This window comes from Trematomus bernacchii, unplaced genomic scaffold, assembly GCF_902827165.1.
Source record: "Trematomus bernacchii unplaced genomic scaffold, fTreBer1.1, whole genome shotgun sequence".
Lineage (NCBI taxonomy): Eukaryota > Metazoa > Chordata > Actinopteri > Perciformes > Nototheniidae > Trematomus > Trematomus bernacchii.
Window position 1 is genome coordinate 5,619,897 of NW_022987698.1, and position 25,744 is coordinate 5,645,640.

General features: G+C 40.5%; 2 protein-coding genes across 2 annotated transcripts; both read right to left on the bottom strand.

Annotated features, from left to right (window-relative positions):
• Positions 1-10,519: 10,519 nt before the first annotated feature.
• On the bottom strand, positions 10,520-12,143 carry LOC117489457 (neurogenic differentiation factor 4-like). Its single transcript, XM_034138745.1, has one exon. The coding sequence runs from the start codon at positions 12,141-12,143 to the stop codon at positions 11,145-11,147; it is 999 nt and encodes a 332-aa protein (XP_033994636.1). The 3' UTR covers positions 10,520-11,144.
• A 5,991-nt stretch (positions 12,144-18,134) lies between these two features.
• endou (endonuclease, polyU-specific) lies at positions 18,135-24,229 on the bottom strand. The gene is made up of 9 exons (XM_034139527.1): positions 24,152-24,229; positions 23,479-23,601; positions 22,776-22,898; positions 19,751-19,934; positions 19,461-19,666; positions 18,955-19,068; positions 18,758-18,864; positions 18,517-18,659; positions 18,135-18,430 (listed from the first exon to the last, which is right to left on the bottom strand). The coding sequence occupies exons 1-9, from the start codon at positions 24,207-24,209 to the stop codon at positions 18,310-18,312; spliced, it is 1,179 nt and encodes a 392-aa protein (XP_033995418.1). The 5' UTR covers positions 24,210-24,229; the 3' UTR covers positions 18,135-18,309.
• Positions 24,230-25,744: the final 1,515 nt, after the last annotated feature.

The following is a 25,744-nucleotide window of genomic DNA, read 5'->3' on the forward strand; positions in this document are numbered from 1 at the left end:
TTGTTTCTGTATTCTCTTAATTGATTTACATGTTACTGAGAATCTATCTGTCTAGTTAAATGGGCTATTGATTTTGACAAAACTCTCATCTTTTTTTTTTCAACTTAAAAGATAAAACCTTTGGCTTCTGTCGGGTCCTAAATGTCTTGTTAGGGGATGAGATTTGTCTCAGTGGATAGCTGCCTTTTGCCATTTACTGCTTTATTGGATACATCGTGTCTTTTTTATTAGACAGTTTACAAAAGATCAACTGATTTGAACATATACAGCTCTTAAGGGTTTCAGGCAGATGCATTGTAATATTTCAAAGTCAAGCATAATGTGGTTTTAATATTGAATTTAATTGTGATTCATCAAATATCATTTGCAGAGAGATTGTGTTTTCTTATATATGGAGTCGTTTCTGTGTCTAATGTAATTTAACCGATGCTAGCAAAAATAACAAAGCATAGTAAATACAGCGCATATACAGTCGAGTTGGACTGTTTCACACAAAACTCTACTTTTCTTTTGCATAAAAAAGTCTAGATATATTGAATGCAGTTTGTATCGGTTGTGCAGTGCAGTCGGTGTACCTGTTCTCCGTGTTAGAGCATGTGACCTCAGCCATCCTTTCATTCTCTCATCTGCCCCTGGAGGCCATAAATGTGTCGACAGGCTTGTTGAACTCTAATTTTAGCCGTGATCGTTAGCGGTGAGTTCTGATGAGGCCTGCCAACATTTAATGAAGTCTTCATTTCTAGTGTAACTCTGATGAAACAGCCTAAAGCATTGTGTTAAAACAGCCACTTGCAGGTTAAAGTGGCCAAACAGATTAAGATAAAGAGATAAAACCAACCTGAAAATCTTTGTCATTTACTATCCTGCATGCACAAGTATAATTTAGTAATGGTATACAAAAAAAAAATGTGTGGACTTATTGACAAACCCTAGTGACTGATAACAATATTATAATTCAAAAATGTGTCGTTTTGTTACTGGTTACTGGTTGTGCTGTTTGAGCTGTGTGGTCAATCAGCTCAGGTCCAGACACAAAGTGAACAAGCAGCCAGCTGTTTGTGGTTGTACATCTGTCAGATGGAGAGTTTCTCCTCTCCTGGCACAGTGAAGGAGGCTCAGAGCTCACTACTCGTCTCTATACACTGACTGTAAGAGGTAGTGGTTCACCGCATGTACAAAAGAAACATGCTTTGTTAGGGAGGGGGTCGACTGGTCATGGTTTAGTACACTAAAAGTCTTTATTTTTAAGTTTAATTTTTCCAAAAATGTGTTATATATGTTGTCAATGTCTTTGACTGAATTATAAACGGTATCCTTTAACAAATCCTCCCACTCTGACAAACTGAAGTTCAATATACAAAAAGCAGAAAATACAAAAGAATACAAGTTATGAAAACATGAAACTCGATTCAGAACTGCACTTAATTGACTAGATGTCCACTTACTAACTTTTGTAGAGCATTAATAGCCAACATTTGAGACAGAGGTTCTAATCCCCTATGACAGACCAACCCATATTATGACCCGAGTTCATTACTCATATCAATAGAGCAACTCCCTCCACTGAAGAAGTTGAGTGAACCTAATATTATCTTGCTTTTGTCAAACACACTAACATCATTTCCACTGAGTTATGTTTACATGGAGTAATGACTAATGACTTAATCCTGACATCTGATCAATTCCTTTCACTCTATATAATTAGCTCTTTTTTAATTCCAGGCACATTTCAACGTGTTTATGACGGGGTGAAAGGTCAGTGTGCTCAAGTCAATGAACCTCAATCTAATCAACATGCAAAAAAACACACAACTGTGTCTGTTATCTGCAGTGAGAGTTTAGGCTGACACTGAGTTAGTGTGAATCTTGCAGTTGAGTCCCCGTACACCGGAATCAGTACACCCTTGATTTTATTAGTTAATTTGCAAAGCTATAACTACAAGTCTTCCTCGGGCAAAATGTGTTCCTTGTGTTGCATTGATTTTTTTTGTATCCTTTACCCATATCCTTCTGACACTGACAATCCTCATTTGAACCAGAAAACTTCTTGCACACATTGCTCATTATTTCTCCCGAGTCTGCCTAATTCTTCCATCCTGTTGTCATGTCGCTTTCATTAGGGATGTAACACAGTACAGAGACAGTGCCCTCTTTATATAAGCCTCTGTCTTTTCTCTCTTCCCCTCCCTTCATCCATGCACCACACCGATGATGTATGTGAAAGGTCGGGGGTCAGACCAGGTCTGAGTGCAACTCTTGTCTGACTGCTGACATTTGTTAAAGACCGCCATAACACTCATCAAAGAGAGAAAGCTTCAAAGCCTCATGGAGGTCTGTCACTGGCTCTTTATTTCTGCTCACAATATTGCAATAATGAGGGGATCCTGGCTTATCCAGCTCTCGGTTCATTTGAAGGTGATCAAAGGAGGAATGCTCAGAGTTGTGGGTGGGTTAGCATCGCTCAGAAGTCCATGATGTTCTTACCTGAGCCCCACATTGGTTGCCTCTGTTCCTCACCAGGGTCGAAAGGATCCAGTTCTTGAGTCCAAAGGTCAGTGTGTCAGCAAGGTCCTCTTTGAGTGCGATAAATTAAAGTTTGCTCACGTTACTGTGAGGAGATAGATAAAGTAGCAATGAGCGACATTAGCGCAGACCTTGCACCGGTCAGCTGGAGAGCGCAGAAACGCTCGGGACAAGAAGCCGCATGCCCACAGTGAAGCTGCATCAAACAGAAAGCTGCATGATGTTCAGTTTCTTCCTATCCTCCTCTGTGTTTCTCTATATTCTCTGTTTGTTGTTTTTAATTGATCCTTCCTGCCGTCAACTCTTTCCTGGGAGCTAAGGAATCAAGTGCATGAGATTCCAGAGGCTAATTCTGCCTCTTAGGACGGGGGAACCTAATATGTGAGGACAACTGTGGAAGGAGGGAGATACAGGCAGAGAGAGAGAGAGAATGTGAGGAAAAGGAGGGGCAGGACCGAGAGGAGGGGGACCCAGCGACGGATGGCAGATCAGACGAAACAAGTGTGTGTTGTCGAGGAGGAGCAGGGTGGCAAGCCGTTGAAACTTGAGAGACATGAAGCAGAGCAGGAAAATGTTGACATGGTGAAGCATAGAAGAATATGATTGGCGGATGAATCAGATGGCTTACAGGCAAATAGGTTGTTTGTTTTAGGAAATGGGTTCCCCCAGAATTGGCTCTGCCTAACAGGTTCTTTTCTCAGATAAGGTTATTGGCTTGAATAAATGGTTTCTTAAAAAAGTAAGTTAATTAATAAGAAATAAGGCCTCACATGGTCTTAAACTGTCTTAAATATGTTTTTAAAACATGGGAAGAAGGTTTGATGACACACTTCTTTCCTGCCATTACAGCAAGTCAAATATCAAAATAATTGGTAGCATCACTTTTTTGCAATACATACGTTTGGGATAGCGGAAAAATAACAGTTTAAATTCGTCTTAAATGTATTTCTCTGAGGCATTAAAAAAGTCTTAAATAATCTTAAATCTAACTTGCCTTTAGCTTGCGGAACCGTGAATAAATGATATAAAAAAAATGTGCCCTACAATTTTTCAAACCATGGCTGAGGGGGACTCTCATGAACTTTTGTGCTTTCATGCACAATTTTGAGCTAATATGGAGATGAAAGCATTGCAAAAAGCTGTAAGCACATGGACAAATCTTTAAAGCAGTGTGCACATATTTTGTCTGATTCTTGCCTTTCTTTTAATTTTTTCTCCATCACCTATAACAGTTCAAGTTCATGTGCCTACTCAACAACCGCTTAAACGTAGTCATACATTCCCAACTGTTTTTACAGCCTCCTGTGGATGTTGCTTTCTCACTCTCACATCGCACAGTTAAAAGCATCAATTATCAGTAGGTGGCTCTTTTGTTTATTTGCACATGCATGTAGAACAGACAGTACAAATCAGGAAAAAATTGCTTTTTTAAGATATCTGCTCTTTGAAATAGCAAGAGTTATACTTCATAACAAATAATAGCAAGATATATACAAAAACGGATGAAAACAAAGTAAAAAACATTTTTAAGTCTAAGCAGTTATACACATTGAGTTGAGGTGCATGTTTTATTAATGTTGCTAATTAAAGTCCTTAAAACGCTGATCCACTGCAAGTCCAAAACTCTCTCAGCCTCTCAGTCATCCATTGCGCAGTTCAACTAGTCATCCACTGAAACACCCAACGTAAAGTGCTGAAATAGCTGGGATGATGAAATTAAAATGTGGATGGCTGTGAGATGAACAGTGTCTGACAAAATGTACAAACATGATACTGTTGGGCTCCTGTGTGTGCTAGCATGTCGATTCCTCTCTGCTGCCAGTAAGTGTATATTCAGATTGGATATCGTAAATGTGCTTGCAACTGTGGTTTTAGGAAAGTAGGAGAGTATAAGGTGGAGGAGCAGGAGGAGAGGCCGGAGGTGAGACTGACGCATGGCGCAATGTCGACTAAATGTCAGCCCAATTCTGATATGCTAGAAGGCGGGTGAAGAATCGATCTGCTCTGCATCGAGCATTTTACAACTCACCTTGCAGGACATGCCGGATAAATGTGGGGTTAAGTACAGGCTATCAAATGTAAATGAACAGTTTATTGGCATTTACTATGTGAAGTGCTTTTGTGTAAATGAGAGTGAGGCTGTTTAGAAAAACTAAGTGTTTTAATGTTGGCATTAAAAGCAGTAACAGTGCCGTCCTGTCAGCCTTGGCAGGGTCCCACTGTGACACTTCAGAGAAAGAGATGCCCATGTAAACTTAGAGCCTGGTTTAATTTGAGGCAGACACCTTCCCTTTATTTCATTTGCATAATACACACACACACACAAACACACACACGCGCACACACACACACACACACACACGCACACACACACACACACACGCACACACACACACAAACACCCTCTGGCAATATCCCACGTAGGGGTTAGGTTAAGGGACAGTGGGGAAGGACAGCAAACTGAAGCAGTAAGCACATTTCATCAGGGGATACAGTTACGCACACACACACACACACACACACACACACACACACACACACACAGACACAGACACACACACACACACACACACACACACACACACACACACACACACACACACACACACACACACACACACCCCTCCCCCTCAGGCTCGCTGTTCTCTATCTAAGCCATTCTCTCTCTCTTTATCTGCTATAAAATGTTAAAAGAACGCCCAGCATTACTTCCGGCAGAGTAATGCAGGACGTGTCTCTGTCTCTGATCTATAAATGACTCATCGATGTTTACGTACGTTTCCATTCCACTTGACATGTGGATCTGTTTGGACTGAGGCACCTCTTCCAAGCAGCTAATTACAGTAAAAGACTGTTGGCCGAAACGATGCTGTTACATTTTAACGGCCCTCTGCTCACCTAACTTTTACCCCAGGTTGACATTTGCGTCACATAATTAATAGTAACAGGACACCTGAGACTACGTTGAGATAGGGGATTTCTGTCCGCACAAGGTCAAGGAAGGTTGAATTGTTGGACACTTGCTTCAGAAGATCATTAACTTCTCATAATGGACCCTTTACTGTCTTCTCCAAAATGATTGAACTCCAAAATCAAAAGTATGTATGTAAGGATGAGAGATCAAATTAGAAACAGAAAATATTAAAGGTTTTCAATGTAAGATCATTGAACACATTTGAAAAAGAGATAGATGTTAGATAATAAAACTCATTTGTGTTGGTCATAAGTATTCAAATCTTGTTCTTAAAGGTGGGGTAGGTAATTTTGAAGAAACCAGCTCGAGTGCGCTAGAATTTGAAAATACACGACCGGAAAAAATCTACCACTTCCTTATAGAGCCCCTCCTCCAACACACAGGAACGCGCACATGACCAATGAGGGCACGATATAAGTTTGTGCACAGATGGAAGGCTGACAGGCAGGTAGGCCATCCAGTTGTTTTAGCCGGGCAGGCTAAAATGATTGGTCGTGCTTTTTACAGTACTACGGCTTCCACAGATGACATTTTTTTATGGATTTGTTGTCAAAGCACTTAAAATATTCATTGCTATCGGGATGTTAAGAGCATTCCATGGAATATAACAAAAAGTGTATCTCGAGCAGGTTTCTCAAACGTACCTACCCCACCTTTAAGTACAAATAAAAACATGTTACATTTTGCATAGACTCACCTACATCAGAATAATTTGTCTCATTGTATAAACAATAACATTTAAACCATTAAAAGAGTTTTACTTCAAATAGTAGTTGTGTTGTTCCTTCCATGTTGTTGGCTTCTTTTCAGCCCACTGAGCCAGCAGTCCTGGAGAACACTGTCTGTTTTTGTTCTTGGTTTTTTTTCCTCCGCAAAGATAAAAGCACCAACCACATCCCTCTTCCCTGTTATAGACCTTGCTCTTCAGCGCCGCCTTTGAAGATTTAATCAGTCAGATTTCCTTGATTAATCCTTTTTCATGTCCTTTCACGGTAAATAATTACAGATACGATCGCTAGCTTGATAGAGAGGACAGCATGCAGATTTCTGATTGAGCCGAGTCCCCAGGTACCTCCATTAGCCTGATTATTCTGATCCAAACACACTCCATCAACCAGTTTACATGTAAATAGGTTCATTTCATTCCCACTGCTCGCTCACTCTGCTGGCAACACTGTATTTAACAATGGGAATCTTACCAAAATGTTTCTGTTTTATTTAGTCTTTACCTTGTGCAACAATACTGTCAAATGTTTAATTTGCACATTAAAAAGGCTGATATTTAATCCAGTTTATTGTGTTTGACAGATGACTAATATTAAACCTCTTACTGTATGAAGCTCAAGAACAGGGACTCTCTTTCTCGACTACAGTATTTCTAGAAGGCTTGTATCAGACTCCACAGTTACAGCAGGTTGTCTAATGGTGACATCTAGCGGCCAAATACCCATCATCATCTCGTTTTATGATTTTATTTCAGTCACAAGCTTTCACCACTTGGTGGCAGTGCAACTCTACCTTTTACATTCATTGAGTCAGCACTAACAAATTAATCTCATGACAGAAACATTATTTCTCATTGGCACAAACATAACAGGCTGATGCTTTTTCCTGAACTATGAGTTAAGATACCTTTATCTGTGCCTGGGCGAGTCTTTAGCATCATTGGTTCTTTGTTGTGGCTGTAGCTGCGAACCGTTGTGAAACAGAGGAGAAGATGATCTGCTGCCCCGACTGCCCCTCTCCCCTCAGGATTAGTGAGTTAATGCAACCATTCAGACACTGAGCTCCGATCAGCTGCTTAATACTGTTTCATCCCAAATAACACAACCATGCACGCAGCATGGTGCTTCACGGACGCGCACATAAACATATACCTACTTAATCCAACAGATTAAATATACATTTTATATGTTTTTGAAATGTAGATCGCTCACTCGAAGCTACAATATGAACAAAAACTCTGTGAATGCTTTGTTTTCTGGATTTCTAATTTTAAAGAATTGTCTATATATTTCCCAGATCTTAAGTCCAGAATTATTACAAATATAAGTCTCTTTGAAAGAGGTGCTTCATTTAACCCATAGTAAATATTAATGTTTTATTTTAAACTATATTATCCATAAATATAAAATGGTATTTGTACATTTGTGTATGCTCAGTTGACCTGTGCAACAACTAAAAGCCTTCGAATGCAAGGGTTAGCGTTGAAAACTGTCTCTTTTTTTATGATTTGTACCAATTTACCAGAAGAAAACGTAGTATTTTACATACATGTAAAAATGGGATTTTACATTAGTTTTAGTTAGCATGAGATATTGCTGCTGCCATCATGGTCTCATTTAGACCATTTTGTCGTCACAGTCAGAGGGGTCAGGGGTCAAAAAGGACGAATTCAGCCCTTTGTTTGTCTTGGGTGAAAAAGTGGCCTTTCAAATGGCAAATCCTTTTCCCCCTAAAACTCTGGTCTATCAGCGGTCTATCATCTATCATGAGGGTAAATCAGGAATATCCCACATATCGTGTGAGACGTCCTGTGCCTTCAAAGAGCAGAGAGATGCCCTGCTTTTGTTATTCATCCGGCCCCTTCAAAGTCACTCCCTGGTCCCCCTGGTTAGTAGCGCAAATGCACTACAAACACACACACACTCACACACACACACACAGGCTTATCCTAATCCTTGTGAAAACAAAGTCATATATTTTTCCCACCACGGGTCAGGCGTGGGATGTTCATCAGCATGTTTATCAGGATTATGAGCATTTCATCCATAATATAACCTCTCACATCATACTTACCAAACACTCAGTGTTCCAAATGAAAAGCTGTGGTGACTTTGTGCAGGAATAGATGATGAGTTGACCAGCAGAAAGAGGACTCAACTGGCGACCATGACTCTTTCAGACCATTCCCACCAGTGAGCCATGACCCAGTGTGACCTTGTGACCCCCGCTCACTGACCTCTCAGTGGGTGGCCCTCACACTGACCAGCCTGGACCATGAATCAACACAAGTGGCTGCTCTTAGATCAGATCTTTGTTATTCTTTTGCCATTGTCTTCTCCACTTTGACAGTACATTTCCAGCCCGATATATTTCTACTCAGTCAGTTATTTGTTATAACGTTGCCCTTTTCCACCTGTTGTCGTTCAAACACACAATACTTATTTTTCTGCCCCAAGGGTTTCTCAATCAAACAATAGCAGGAGACGGAGTTTGATGGAATCCATTTCACTCAGATTTGTTGAGGAGGCTTCAAACAGCAACCGAGGTATCTGCCGATGTCTCCACGCCAAAACAAACTGACCAAGTGAGTGAGACCAGTTTTAGCAGTTTAAAAATGCAGTTTCTTCAACGGTGGTCAACTGCTCCTAGTGTCTGCTCAGATTATTTTTCTGTCCTAAGATCTAGATATCCAATGACTAAAATCCTTCCAGCAGTTATGACAGCTTTTGGTAGACAACCACAACGATGCTTTAATGAAACGTACCGTTACCTTGTCTTAAATCACAGATTGCTCTTGGTTTGAAAATTGTTGAAACATATATACAATAAATGTTTATGACTAAAAAACATAAATAAAATAGGTCTGGTTGTTTTTAGACTTTTAAATGTGGAAAGTATATATCATAACCTAAATGTTTCTCCATTACTTTGTAATCCTCAGATTCACTCGTGCTTCTTCGTAGAAAAAATGGAAAGTCTTATATTTCCAACCCTATCAATCCTGATTTAGATTGCATTAGGAATGTGTGTGTTCCTGAATGTATGTGTACAGTATATATGAAAGGTCACCAGTGTAAATGTAGAGACATGTGTTTATTACATATGTGAAGGTTAAGTTGTGGTCTGAGTGAACGTCATGACGGGATTATGCCGTCCCAGTGTGAGTACAGAAGAAATCTGTGGCAGCCATGTTAATCATAAATCTTTATCTTACAATCCTGCCTCGCACATCCGCCCTTTCATTAAAAGACGGCCAAAGGATTAGTGAAGCTAAACCATTGAGATCTGGGGAGAAAAATGAAAAACAACGTAGCGAGTAACAAGGATCCTCGCCCTGTTGATGGTGCTGCTGAATTGATGGGTTCATATGATAAAAAGAGGAAGAAGAATTGCTCTGATAAATAATGTTAATATACTTTGTGTCTACCTACACTCACCTAAACAATCAACCAGAGTAATGACTCATAGCATGCTAGTCCATCATAATCCATGCTTAATCATAATACCGTTTACCGATGGTAAAACAGCTGTGACTTGTTTTCTTGCATTGTAAAGACTCTATGCTGCATTATAATGGATTATCATGTAAAACAGCAACATGGAGGGAATCCCAAGTAACCTGTCTCAGCATTTTTGATGGGATTTTAAATTAATCAGAAATCTACAGTTGTTTATGGTTTGTTAGAATATTCACTTTTAATATCTTAAATACAAATGTACAAAATGTCTATCTTCTTTTTCTTTGAATATATCTATATGTCTTATACCCTTAAGTACCGTTCCGAAAGCAGTCACATTTGACTTGTGTCTGCTTTCAGGTATCTTCCATAATAATCACACACAGTATAATGCAGCATAGATTATTTTAAATGGTGACATGGCTTTCTTTGTGTTCTTTCACTTTGTATGTTTCGCTTCGCCTTTAAACATCTTGGGACTATGTTGGATACAAGTTATTTCAAAAATAAGGCGTCTGTCTATCTGTGTGTCTGTCTGTCTGTGTGTCTGTCTGCCTGCCTGCCTGTCTGTCTGTCTGTCTGTCTGTCTGTCTGTCAGTCTGTACTGTCTGTCTGTCTGTCTGCCAGTCCTTCTGTCTGTCTGTCTGTCTGTCTGTCTGTCTGTCTGTCTGTTTTACAAAAAGCAAACACAAAATCCACGGACTGATTGATTTCTTAATATTTTAATAACATAGAATTTTCAAAAAGACAACAGAAATGAAAAACACTAACAAAATGGACATGTCCAAAGCAAATGTGTTGAATTTATTCATGAATAACCTGAGAATGACATTTCTGCTTCTTCACCTTGATCCTTGAATCTTGATGTTTAATCAATACATCTTTCTTCTTCAGACAACAGCTTCCGAAGATCAACTACACCGCGCTAGGAATTCTACATCTGAATTTGTTTGGAGTGCAAAACATGAAATAATGTAACGAACAACAAAGAAAATGACACAAAAGTAATATAATAGATTGACCACAAATATGTACAAAAGGAAACCAGACACACAACTGCACATCAGCACAAAGTTCATTTACACTGAATTAAATAAGAGAATAAATAAAAATACTTTTAATTTATGTAGAATATCTGATGTTACCAAAGTTAAATTAGTGCTTTTATCACAGTAACAGGACATCTGGTCCAAATGGTCAATGTTACGTTTCTTGTAAAGACCCTTGGAGGTTCTTAATTTATTTGGTAATCAGAGATTTAAAAAAATGTATTGGTTTCAAATGAATTTCCTAATTTTACCATATTCAGCCGTGCTAAGGTGCACAACACATGCTAGCAAACCATGTTTTATTCTACGGTTCCTTCACAAGCATAGAGACTGATCCTGCAGCCAGTCAGTGTTCATGAAGGATCAGATCAGTTCATTGAGGGTTTGAAGCAGAATCGACACTCCTGATCCGTCTTAGTCTCTGTAGACGGAGGTGATCTGTCGGGGGGGCATGTGCTGGGGGTGGTAGGAGTCATACGGCCCCTCTAAGTGTACGTCGTAGCCAGTCTGAGTCTGATACAGACCCTGCTCCACCGGGGAGGGGGAGTAGTGGTGTTGAGGGGGGTAGTGCGGTGACGGCTCCTGTTTGGGCACCAGGTTGCTGCTGATGCTCAGAGGCGGTGTAGGGGGGCCATCGTACGGAGGGGTCCCCACACCACCGCCATTATACTCATTTGGGGAGTGATTCTCATAAACTCCTCCTTTCATGGCCCTCAGGTGAAGCATGTGAGCAGAGTCAAACGTGCCGTACGGAGGGCTCGGCAGGCCAGGAGAGGAGTAGCCCACCACGCCACCGAGAGGAGCAGCCGCCGCCCGGACCCTGTGTCTGTCCTCAGGCCTCATCCCGGGCCCAGACCCCGGCCCCAGCTGCAGGCAGCCCGCCACCAGGTTGCTGGTGGGCTGTGAGAGGCCCTTACACAGGGTGTCCATGAAGGACCTGCTCTCTGTGGAGATGCCCCCATCCAGGGCTTCGGACAGAGCGCAGATGTAGTTGCGGGCCAGCCGTAGCGTCTCGATCTTGGACAGTTTCTGTGTTTTGGAGTGACAAGGCATGATGGTGCGCAGGCTCTCCAGAGCGTCGTTCAGACCGTGCATGCGGGAACGCTCCCTGGCGTTAGCCTTGACTCGCCTCACACGGAAGCGCTCCTGCCGGGCCTTTGTCATGCGCTTTTTCTTTGGCCCACGTCGTTTGGACTCGTTTTCATCCCCCTGTCCCTCCTCGTCATCCTCCCCGTCTTCTTCGTGTGCATCCTCGCTCCCCAGCTCCCTGTCCTGTTCATCTCCTCCATCTCTGTAGTGGTGTGATGAATCTGATGCATCTCCATCAGGCGAGCTCATGTCTCCGTCCACCCACTGCAGAGGGCTGGCGGCCTCCTCTCCCTCGCCTTGTCTTACATATGGCTTAATCATCATTGTACTGTAGAAACAAGGAAAAGGGATTGTCAATTTCATGTGCTGTGCAAATAGAATCATCATTACCATTTTACAGCCAAAGAATGCCATTGGACAAAAGCAAATATTTACTGCATGTAATGCTAAATCAAAACTAAGTAATGCACTCACTGTGATTCATATTTGATGCTACTACACCAATTAACGGCGGCAAATGTTGTTCTTTTAATCCATATTTAAATGGTTTGTATAGATATAGATGACCAGTTTATAATATATGTATTGTTTAAAGGTATGTTAACACAGCTACAACCAAATAATGATGCATTGAAATGTAGCATCAATGCTTTTACCTAAATAAAAGGTCTGATTTGTGTCCCCTTCTAAATATCTCTTCCCTGGCTTCTTCTGAGAAGACACTGAGGTCAAGTCCCTTTAATTCTTTCTCAGAATTGTGTTAGTAGGGCAGGACAATCACATATTAGAATTTAAAACGTGTGTGCATTTATAGGTTATAGATTAAAGACTGATTAAACCTTAATGTGATTGCTTTGATTGAAATAAAAACAAAGGATTCTGTATTTCTCCACCTCAGGCTGTGAAGAAGGTGAGCCCTCATTTCAGATATAAAAATATACGGAAATGTAACAGTTAACTGGAAAAATAATCAGAACACTAAGAACATTTCTTTGGTGTCTTCTGGTGTCTTTTTCTAAGGAGTTTAAGGGGATTATTTGGGGCTGTAACCTGGAGCCAGGTCATTTTAACTTTTTTATTAACCAATAATAATAATCTAACTTCTAAACCCTGCCTGCCAGCAGTTCTCAAAGTATTTCAGCACCGGACAGCTCCCTCTCGCTCCTCCGCCACAGGTGTGGGTGCTGTTTAGCCGACACAATAATGCGGAAGAGATTATCTAAAACGAGTGACCTTTATAGTGAGCGTTGGAAATGTGAGTTTTCATAGATGCATTATCTATTTTCATTCCTTTTCTCCCCCTCCCCCGTCACAGTAATCCCGGTTAACTTGTGAACTAGTAATGCCCGGCCTGCGAGATAAAGTCACTGACAGGACTTCAATCTGGGGCATCGCAGGATTTTCTCCGTGGATGAAGCGACGACCATGGGATTAAATGAAAGATCGACGTCCCCAGATCAGCGACAGACAACTCAGAGTGAATTGAAATCAGACCTTTTCAAAACGCACAACTATTATTGCCTCGACACAAATTGCTTGCTTGAGCTGCTTTTTGCTAAATGTCAATATTAGAATAAGCCTCTTTTACTAGTTGTATACTGTCTGTTGACTTGTTGTGTTTACCAGGAAATCATCAGCCAAATAAAAGACGTTAAACTCATGCGATTGAAAATAAACATGAAATCGAGTCACTTTAACTCTACCAGCCAACATAAATAACTTTAACATTTTAAAAACTTAAATCATACCCGTGTTAATATGCCCCGGTCCTCCACAGTAGGTCTGGCGGATGATACTCGTTTTTCAGAGTTATGTCTCTGTCAATAAGCGGTGAAGTGTCGCTGTGTCCCACAGTGTGAGCCTCAGTGTGGGTCACTCTGCGGGGGATCGGGATTTTAACCTCCCCGGTGAAGCTCCTCCCCCCGTCCCTGTCCTGCTGACGCGCTTGAGCTCGCGCGTGGCCGACCCGTGGCTCAAGCTCTAGTCGTGTGTGTGTGTGTGTGTGTGTGTGTGTGTGTGTGTGTGTGTGTGTGTGTGTGTGTGTGTGCGTGCGTGCGTGCGTGTGTGTGGTGTGTGTCACTTAAACTCCAGACAAACAGGAGAGGCCCGGGCCTTTGTTGCTTTGCGCCAAATCCGCAGCACGTTCGCATTGAGCGGCGCAGAGACGCGCTCAGTCGGCTGAGCCTAACTGTATGTGACAGCTTGAAGTTGCGTGTGAGCAGGTGTTTGCTCCATCCCTTCTTCCGTCCAGCCATCCATCCCTCTGCTCTGCGGAGACAGGCTGTTGAACAAGTTCATCTCACCCAGGCGGCAGCTCTGAGCAGCCGGGTGAGTTTGCTCTCATTGCAGCTATAGCATCAGTATATCTCTGGGACTCTTTAATGGCCTCCTCTCTGCACTATGGAGGTCCTTCTGCAGCTTAAATAACCACAACTCACACTGAATGTTCTAGGAGGACTTCTGATTGAAGTGTATATATACTTTGCCATCACATTTTGTCTGATCTCAATGTTTTGATTTACAATTAGGTTGTCTTAATTGATAAAAACAAGCACATAACTCAAAACTCTCAGTTGATCTGAGCACACTCAGTTCAATCTAACTGTTTGCTTAATGTGATTACTTTAGTATTTGTGTGTACGCGCATGTAAACAAAGTCTTTAGCTGGAAATATGATTTGTTTGTCTATACAGTCATTTCATTTGAAACGCTTGTTCTTAAGATATATACTATTTATTCATTAAAATACAAGAAAACTTGTAAGTCAAAGCATGATGAAAGCAAGCTGAGATTATAATTATCATAATTCCATTTTCAATTAAAATAAAAGAAGGTATAGGATTTGTTCATTTACCAATGATTTAGGGAGTTCATAAAGCTGGCAAAGAAGCCCCAACAAACACTGCTTTAAGTGACATCACTAAAGGCAATTGATCAGACTTCATGCAGCTCCCTCTGCAGCCACAAAGCTTCTTATACAACTTTTAATCACAAATGCAATAAAACACCTTAAAATGTAGTATTTGGGTAAATTATCCCATGTACTTTCTTAACCATAAGGATTGTGACCGTTCTTGGAGTGATTGTTACTGTGATTCATCACCCGATAATAATAATTATAGATCAAAGTTCAAACTTAATTCTAGTTGTAGATATGGCATTGATATACATAGACTAATTAAAGTGTATGGATACATTAAGGGTTGCAACTAACAATTGTTTTTGTCATTGATTATTTTTGCAGATTATTTTCTACATTAGTCAGAAAATAGGAAAAAATGTCCATCCCAGTACCTAAAAGTCTTAGGTGATGTCTTCAAAAGTCTTGTTTTGTCAGTCCAAAACCTACAAATATCTAATTGAATCCGATATAAACCCAAGAAAAGACGTCTTTACATTTGAGGGGCTGAAAACTACTTTTTTGCATGAAAAATAACAGAAAACAATTCAAATGCGACCAAAATAGTTTGTGATTACTTTTCCGTCAATAGATAGGTTTAATTGTTGCCGTTTAACATTCCTTAAATATTCAATTATAATTGAATATTTCTCTGAATCACACTTCAGTGACAAAGACGTGCACAACAACATTATATATTATAGACCCTCATCAACACTGATCGGGGAACAGAGAGCAGGGAATGTGCATGATTTGGAAACAGAGCACCACATGCCCTAACAGGGAGAATTGAGGTAGGTTACGAGGTTATCCGCACACCCAGACAAGGCTCTTCTCCATCCCCGTTCACTCCCAGGCCGACCACCTTCCCCACTGCCCCTCCCTGTGGGTCTCTGCCTTTCCTATTCCACACCTGCAGCCTGAAATGGGAATAGCAGAGCCGGGCCTCTTGCATCCCAGGAGTGGTACTAGCAGGGGAATATAAGAGCTGAGGCCCTGTGTCCCCATTACTTATACTCATAACACCTTTAATACAACTTAATCAAATCAGAATTTGTATTTGAAATTGTTTTAGGGCTATAAAGTTGCATACATAAACACCTGTAATGTTGAAACTGAAATGTTTCCTTTATTTGGATTCTTCTCTGTTTGACCCACTTACTGTGTATCACTGTCTTCAGGTGGGGCTCAAGTGTAATTCTCTATGTGTGCCATAATGTCCCATAAGATCCCTCAGTGCTGACCACACATGATGAAGTCCTGCTGCAGATGGCCCTCTCTTAAACATATCTCTTATTATAACAGTCTGTGGCTCAGATGCTCATCTATTCTCCACCGGCTGCTCAGCGCACTCAGCATGTTCACATGGCTCAGAGGACACCGCCTCACCTTATCTAGGTATGTTCGTGAGATGGGAATTGTTTATTATAATGAAATACGAAGGACAGATACAACTTCACTCCAGTACACACACAAACATGACCTTGCCATGAATCCCCTGTGAATCTGTTTGTGACAGTGGGGGAAAGTGGGCTTTTTCCATCTGTCATACTGGAAGTCCTCCGAGAGATGTCATCCCCACAGCACGAGGAGTGTGTGCATGTCAGTGTGTGTGTGTGTGTGTGTGTGTGTGTGTGTGTGTGTGTGTTTAGAGTAGTGGAGGGATTGCATATGCAGCAATCAAATACATTTTTCCTCCAACAATATCCAAAGCCTATAACAAGGTCAGCGCAATGCATCAAGATTTTATCCATCACTCTGCATATGTCAGTAACCACTAAGAATGACAATGCGGTCTTCAAATTGTTTGGAAAGTACAAAAACAACTCCAGAGAATGAACGTTGCTCTGTATTTCATGGTCCCGCATCAACTTTAGAAAAGGCCGGCATCTAAGCCAAAACCTGAACCTCCCTCCAGCCGAGCACCGACCCTGGGGAGACAGGGGTGATGTTGACCATGTGTCCTACTAATCATCTCCATGATGGACCCCACTACTGGGTAAAATAGACACCCCCCTGCCTGAACCCCTAAACCCCCTTAACCCTTCCCTAAACCCTCTGTTGGCCCCCCGTTGTGCGTGCTCATTGGCTGACCGCCTTCAGGCGTCCCTTTTCCACAGGCCCATTGTCTGGCCCCATAAGCAGCTTTGTTTCTGCATGTGCAGCTGGGCTGGCCCGCGCAGCCATTAGCCACAACACGCTAAAAGGAGAGCGGGATAATATAATTACAAAACAAAAGTCAGGTGGCTCACGAGATCTGCCAGAAAAAGCCCATTTGGGGGAGATGCGAGGACACGCTGGCGGGTGGCCAGCTATAATTCGATTATGAAGTTGTGTGAGTGACAAAAGAAACAATTGAATCTTTTTTTTCTTTTATTTGCCACACTGTGGTCTAATTTGATTTCATCGGGGCCTTAAAAAGAAAGCAGTCTGAAAAGAGAGAAGATTTACTCTTCTAATTTCTAGAGTCACCGGCTCAGAAAATGTAATATGCTCGGACAAAAAAGCGAGAGAAATTCTTCCCTGGGCTGACTTTATTGTTGCCGAACACTTTGACTGCATGTGAGGCCCAATTCAGATAAATCGCTGAGGTTTTCCTGCGAACTGGTCTTGTGCTCTTGTTTCGCATGAATGCACACAGACGGGCGGACAATGGGATCAGTGGCAGATCCATCTCCTGTTATACTTTCTTCAAACAGGGCTGCAAGTGTGTCCCCCTGTTCTGTCGGCAGACCAGAATTTATCCTGTTAGTCACCCTAGATGAGTGAAAGACTAAAATCAACCCCCATCCCAGCTGGACTCTCACACACACACACACACACACACACACACACACACACACACACACACACACACACACACACACACACACACACACACACACACACACACACACACACACACGCACACTTTACCCCCACACTGGGGAGTTAGACACACAGCTTTATGGACAGCTGATAAGAACAGGTTTAGCTGGTGGCTACTGTTTGAAGCAGGTCAAGCAGAACAGGATCTGTTAATGTCTTTTTGTTTCTATAGTTCATTCTGAAAAAGACTGCGTTTTGTTTTTTGTTTTGCTGTTTTTATAGACAATAAGCAATTGTGTCAGATGCACACATGCTCTTAACGCTGAAGGGTTGGTGTCAGTATTGTGCCCACGCGGGGTGTGTAAACGCCCATTTTTTGCCCCATTAGGCACAGTTTGATCGTGCCCCTGGGAGATCAGCACATTCTCTTGGTCTGTGAGACTGTGCACGAGAGGCTACACTGCAGATTAACCAACTCTCTGATTTACCGTTTTATTTGTACAAGTGGAAGTGCCACTGAGGGCTCGAGAAGCAAAATGTGAATATATAGGTTATTTTATTCCTGCTATCGAAACATTTCAGGAAACAAAATAAGCAGATGCGAAACATTTATATATCCATAAAAATCTTTTTTATTTGTATTTTATTTTAAACAGAAAAGTTGAATTACATTTATGAAGACCTCTCACTGAGAAAATCCTTTTTCTTGGGAATATTATTATTTCAAGTGATTACATAATGAGGGTTATGAAATGTTTGCTTGTTATTTAGAAGATGTCAGCTTTAGTTCCTGGGGGTTGCAGGAAAGGCAGAGGCGATGTACTTCTTCCCATCACCGTAGAAAGAGTTTTCCCATGTGTAGGTTTGGATCATGAGCTCCTTCCCTTCCAGGCTCAGGTGACACCTGCGGATGAGGGATAATATAAACAAATCGGAATCAGGAACGATCTACATGCAAGAAAACATCGCAGGTCCTTTAGGTATACTCACTGTTTTCCAGGGCGAGTGATGTAGCAGAGGCTGTACAAAGCAAAGTCAAATTCAGGGCTGCAGCCAATGACTGCAGATCCGACCTGCTTGAAGTAGCCCTCCCACATGAACTGCATTCCCAGGACATCAGGGTAAGAAGTCCACTGAGAGCAGGGGAAAGAAAGAAAGAGGAGAAATGACGGAGTGCTACACATTTCACATTTTAAAAGAACACATTGAGGTCTGTGTTGTGTATGCTTACAGGCCCATTGAAGCTGTGGCTGTAGTAGTTCAGCTTTCCGCTTTTCTCCAGAAGGTAAAACTGGATCCAGTTGTGGAACCCAGACACTTTTCCTCCCTTGATCTCACCTGTCACAGAATGTGTTTCTTAATAATCATGAAAAAACGTTTTGGGGCAAAACATCTGTGCTTTTTGGAAGTAATGTGCACTGTCCGAACCTGCAAAGATGTGTTCAAAGCCGCTGGAGTCCTTCTTGTTGTTGTTGCGAGAGTACAGACCAAACCACATCATCTTCAGGTCCTGAAGGAACTCCTCCTCTGAAGCGTACACGCCTTAAAATACAGAATCATATACAGAACACTGTAAGCACTATATATGTTAAACTGTGAGAGAAATACATGAGGCAAAGATACTGCACGTGTACTGTAAAAGGCAATCGTGGAATTTGAAGAATCCTTTAAAATCCTTTTACCTGTAACGTTATCCAGTAGATTAATTTAAACACTGACAATAGGATCATGGAGCTCACCTGATACTTTAATGGCGCCAATTTGACAACATATAAACAAATATAGGCTTGAAAGAAAACAACTGGGCTTAAATTGTAACCCAAGGATGTTACTTTAATACATATTTTGTCTCTCAATTTGTGATTACAATTTATTTTGTAATGTTGTCATGTGGCTGGTTACTCCCCCCTGCTGTTACATGTGGACGTAGTTACCCTTGGTGTAGAGGAAAGCAAACAGCTCGCGGCCCAACTCGGTGTTGGCCATGGTCTCCCTGACGAAGTGTTCCTGCTCGGCCAGCTGCTGCGGGCTGAAGTCTTCATTCTGACCGGTCATCCTGTTGTAGTTGTCCAGCACCGCCAGGAAGGCATTGTAGGTGGGCCTGGAGAACAGAACCTCCTCGTTCAGGTATCGGAACAGGCTGGGGGCACAGAAACAAACACATGATGAGACAGGAAAATAGGGTAAAATATACTGAACATTAGTGTCAAGAAGATCTCCTCACTTTTCAGAGGAGAGATCGTTCATGGAGCTGGTCTGAGAGTCGTGCACCAGAGCCTGAGGGTTAATGATCAGCTCTGAGGACGAAGCCTTGTTTGAATCCAGAGCGTAGAGCGCCTCAGAGAGAGACTTGATCTCAGCATCAGTGATCACACCACCACTGCCGCCGCCGCCGCCTCCTCCATTACCTGCACAACACCACAAACACAGATTATGTCTTCATCATATTAGTGTTTCAAATGGGGACCATGCAGGTTAAACAAAAAGAAAGCTATATCAAAACATAGGTTTACAATGTCTCACACAATTTATCATTATTTAATAAAAACACTTTCTCAAGTCTCACACTTCAACAAGCTGAACTACTCATCCATGCAAGTCCTGTTTATGCAATATTCTACTGATAAAGCATGTGTTTGGGAAGTGGGCACACAACTGGAAAATGAAACTTTAAAATTATACTACCCAAGAGTTTGTGAACTTGTGTTTTCATATAGTTATGCTGTTGTCCAACGGGATCCTAAATGGGTTCAATTTATCAAGACTTTCTCTGTTGATATTTCATTTACCGCGGAGGCATGCAAATAAAACAAAGTTTTCTTGAAGAATTTAAGGTAACAGGTTGAGTGATTTAATATACAAAAATATTGTTTTGAGGGTTAAGTACAGTATATAAAATAAAATGGTATAGTTACTAAGTTCCAAAAGTTCATCTTCCCTCATGATATTGTAATGATAATATAAAACACTCCGCAATGGTCATTCTTCACAATGAGTACTTTTACCTACAGAGTTCAAGTTGAATTTGTAAGTAAGACTTCTGTAACTTTACTTTAGCACATTTTTTAAGGAAAGACGTGTAATGGAGTACATTTATATTGTAGTATTGCTTTTTGTATTATAGTAAAGGACCTTAATACTCCTCCCACCACTGAGTATTATAACTGTTGAAGAATGGTGCCGTTTAGAGGGAAGAGCAAACTGAACTTTGTTTTGCTTGCAGTACGTTTTATAGCACAACAGCAGCACCCGCTGGTCAAACACTGAAAAAAGATTTGACACAAGGGAGGTCGGCCACTAAAGCAAACAGTGTTGAAATATTCAGCCTTCACTGAAGGACACTTACTATTACCACCATTTTAAAGATTTTTATTACGAGTAAGTTTCTTCATTTAACATCTTTCTTTAGTTAAAGTTAAGATTAATTATCAGCAAAAATGTAGGCTACTTGAAGTATCAAAAGTCAAAAGTCCCTGTGATCAATATGTTGATATATATTAAAATAAATGACTTTATTAATACAAATGCATACTTCCTCTACAGTTGGGTAGTTTAGTCCAGTGGTTCCCTACCTGGGGGCTGTGACCATACAAAGGGTCCAAAACAAATCTTAGGGGTCGTGAGGTTAGAAGGAGACGTAGAAAGAATAAAATAGTTGTAGTTTTCTTTGGATTCTCCTATAATCTTTGCTTTTTTGTGAAATGTTGGATTATTTCACTCTTGAAGCCTCGAATTATTGTTTGAATGACAGTATAAGGGATAATCTCTTTTTTAGCACAACTCATAGGTTTCTGACTGTTTTTGAGAACAGCACCATGGGACTGATGATGGGTTAGATTCAGTGTCCACCATGGGAAAGGGACCAGGGGCCTCATTTATAACGTCTTGCGTAGGATTGACGTGAGAAGGTTGCTTACGTAGTACAAAGCAAAAAAATAGGTACAGAAATGTTCCGACATTTTCCGATTCACAAAACATTGCGTACCGGCGAGGGAAGTGCGTACCGGCACTTCCTACGCCTGTTTCCCTTTATAAATCACAATCGACTCGAAATGCGGCGCAGCTTTTGCAGGCTTCACGTAACGCCCATATTTGCCTATAAATAGTCAAAGAAACACCCATTCATTCATTCATTTTGACTGACTGCATCAAGAAGATCGCAGGAAATTACGACCGAACAGCTAAAAAAGACATCTCACACCGTGTCAGATTTTGGTTATTTTGGGAAGGTCGAGATAAATCATATTGTTTGGTGGATGCAGTTTGAACCAGAGTAGCAGCATGGAGGTCGGATCGTCACCAAAATAAATAAATAAGTGGTCCGAAAAAAGTTAATGACAAAAAAAATACACATAACCTTCCTCATGCAGTGTGTTTGTCCCGGGGACAGGAGACACCCCCTTGATGAGAAACTGTAAGAAATGATCGGGGAATCCCTCCGGAGTGGAGTCATGACGACTGGATCTGAATTATTTTGTTGTATTTGGTGGTTTGTGTTCCAGCTTTCGATCAGCAACTATATATCCATAATCCACCAGTTAAAGGAAATACAACTAATGTGTTGTGTTATATTAGCTGTACAATTTACCACATATGGTGTTCTTAGTTTCCATACCTCCTGTGTTTTACGAGCGACTTATCAAGTCTTGGCAAACGGCATAAAACACGATTAAACGTGATAGTATATAAAACCATGCTCGTATCTACAACCTATAGAAATGCAAAACGGCGTCAGTTTAGACGTAATTCTGTCCTCCTGCTTACCGCATCATTTATGAGAAAACATTTCATAACATTAACACAACATATTCGAGGTGGTTTTAAATAACATATCCGTATTTATTTATTTCTCCAAGTTATGTTTTTGTGTGCACTGAGGAGTCGCAAACAGGCGTTTGTTTAATCATTTTAAGATTGGCTTTAATCAATGTTTGAAAATGAATTCTTCATATGATAAATGAGAGGTAACATTTTATTTATTTCCACATATTTCTCTCCATTCTTCCTTCTGCCAACGGTGTCGCAGTTTCTCGTCTCTCCCGTTGTTGTGCTTAGTGCGTACGCATGGGTTAGAGTTTGCGTGGAGGACCGCACATTTTCCCGTTAGTATTTTATAAATCGCAAACATTGCGTAGAAACTGGCGTACGCCATTTTTTGAGCGTATATCCCTTTATAAATGAGGCCCCTGGTGTCACGAGTAGCTGCTTAGGAAAAACAAACAGATAAACACAGGGTGGGGGGGTCTTACTGTCACAGAGGTCTGCGTAGTCGCTGCAGCAGTTTTGGTGCTGGGCACACTTGGAGTTGCAGTGGCACTCGTTCTCAGAATTGAATTGCTCATCACATCTGCCTTTACAAGATAAGGCCGAAGCTAGAGAGGAAAATAAACCGTTAATTTTCTACAGAAGTCTACTGAGTGATAAAAAAGAATTAAACCCTCATGGATGAAAATGTAATATAATTGAATCTGTGATACAAACAATAAACATTAAGCTTGTATCTCTACATGAAGATATTCTTTTTGAATTAATCTGAATTGTATTCAAACAGAAGACATTGTGCATGTTTTCTCAACTATGTAATGTCGCATATCTTTTTAGCTACACCCACACAAGAAACAACCAGAAGTATTTCTCAACCTCCAAATGCACAATGGAGAATATTGCATCACTGGAAAAAGTTAATGCTTTAGCAGCAACGGTTCAAAGGTATTCAACGGTCTGAATCAAAACTGGAGGTGTAATCAATTATCAAATGCACTGCCTGTGGTTTTAATCATTATCCAGTACTACTAAATATGTCTTATAATCATTTAATCTAAGTACTGGTTTTGCTTGATCTACATAATAAGTCAACTTAAAATAGTAAATCCTGCTTGATTTGCATGATAATCAAATTCAAGTACATCATTCAGAATATTTTAAGTTATAAAATAAGCTTTTGTCACTCACTTTTACAAACGTCGGTGTAGTCAGAGCAACAGTCTTTGAAGCGCTCACAGGACGGGTTACACTGACAGGAGAAACTGTTGTCGGTGCCGTAACCACAGCGACCCACACATGTGTCCAGAGAGTCTGAGGAGCAATTTGACACATTAGTAACTTAAAAACAATCCTATTTTAAACTGTAATCAGTGTTTGGGAGGCTACTTGGAAAGCAAGGTTTTGCAAGCTTACGTCACTTTTGAAAAGGTTGAACTACAGCGAAGCTACCCTAGGGAGGAATTTAGTTTAACTGAAGTTACTTAAAAACAAGTTGTTTAAACTAATCTGTGGGGGGGGGGGGGGAAGGGTCAATGCAGGCCTATGGAGACAAAAGCAAATGACATAATAACATAATAAAGTCACATGCCAACAACTTTTTTAAATATTTAACTTATATTTAAAAGCATTGATGGCCAAAGGGGGTTTCATTTAATTAAATAACTGTATTTTTATGGCACATTTTTTGGATATATTATGTAGTTAATTACACAAAGAAGGCACAATAAATATAAATGTAGTTGAACCACTACCACTACAAAATATAGTTAAAATACCAGTCCAATCACATGTAGCTAACTTCTCCCGAACAGTGCCTGTAGTAATAGCTTATGGTGATAAAAGAGCATAAAAAGTATCTTACTGCTGTATCCCTGGTGGAACAGGGTCACCCAGAGTGCGAGGAAAGCGATGACCTTCATCTTGGCTCCGCTGCAACGTGATACTGACTGTTTCAACGTTCCTCTTTTATAACAAGTTTTGCATGACCCACCCAACACTGACTTAAATCCAGCCCATTAGTCAGGATGCATCACTTCATTGCAATGATGTCCCTTAGAATAGATAACTTATGTTGTCAGGTCTTCCTACTGTAACTATGAGCTTTTGTTCCTTATTGTGATTTGTGAAGGATTAATAATCGATATGTTGTAGGACGTTCTATCAATTATACATTTCATAAAGTGTAAATATAACTTTCTCTCTATCTTATCTCTGTGAAACTGCTCACCTGTTTAGCACACAGTTTAATGTATCAAAGCAAATCCATATCAAGGTGCGAGCTGCGATACTGACTACTGATTTGAATGTAATTGTTTTAACATTGATACTAAGAAACAAAATGTCCCTTTAATTTTATTACAATTTAAGGTGCTACTGTCAAATACAAGTTAAATTTAAAGAAAAGAAAATTACAGGACTAGACGTTCATATTTCTCCTGCCAAAAGGTCCAGATGCTGCATTTCACAGGCTTTGTGCAAGGTCAGTGAACTCAGAATAGCTCACTGCCTCTCTGTCCGAGGGCACATGCTCCCCCACTGCAAATATTACACTGTAAAGGTGCATGTGGGCTCTCTAAATAATGAATATATGTATACAATAAAATGGTGATTATTACTCTGAGGCTTTTACATGCTTTAAAACAGACACTTACAAAACAAAATGACAGCTGAGTTTCAGTTTGAAACAATAAGAGATAACCTCAGTAGATCAAGAACTGTTTGCAGTTTTACCTGCAGTTGATGCCTTTCTTGTCCGTGTAGTTTGAACAGTAAAAGTTGAGGTATTCAGATATTTTACTGAAGTAGGAGTAGTGAGACTACAGTGTAGTTAAATTCCTGCATTCAAAATTGTACCAAATGCAGTTATTTAATTAAATGTACTTTAATCACCCATCTCTATTTCCCCAATAACCATACATTAAATTGTAGCTTTTTATTTCCCTTATCAAGTATAGTGCCCAGTAGTGAGTTAGAAAAGAGAAAGATAGAGAAAGTGTTTATTTCACAAATTAGAAGCATAACCCAAAAGCTAGTTAAAAAAAATAAAAAAGAGTAGGCCTATTGTATTAAGAGGAGAAACAGGAAAGGTGAGATAGAGGCTGAAAGGTACTGGTGGGGTGGGGCTGAAGAAATGTCAACGAAACAGGTACGAACAAGAAAATATATGTAATTTATTTGTTGTTTTGTCTGTCTGACTCTTTGTCTGACTGCCTTTTGTTTTTGTTTTGTTTGTTTTTACTCCTGTTTATCTTTGTAAAGCGACCTTGGGCCCCATGAAAGGCGCTATATAAATCCAAGCTATTATTATTATTATTATTATTATAATTGTGATTTGAGTGATATATAGTATCCGATGCTCCTACTGTATACTAGAAGGATAAAGCAACCAGATACAATTTGATAACTAGGTAAAATCTGAAATATTATTTTTAATTACTTTACGAACTGCTGGGTA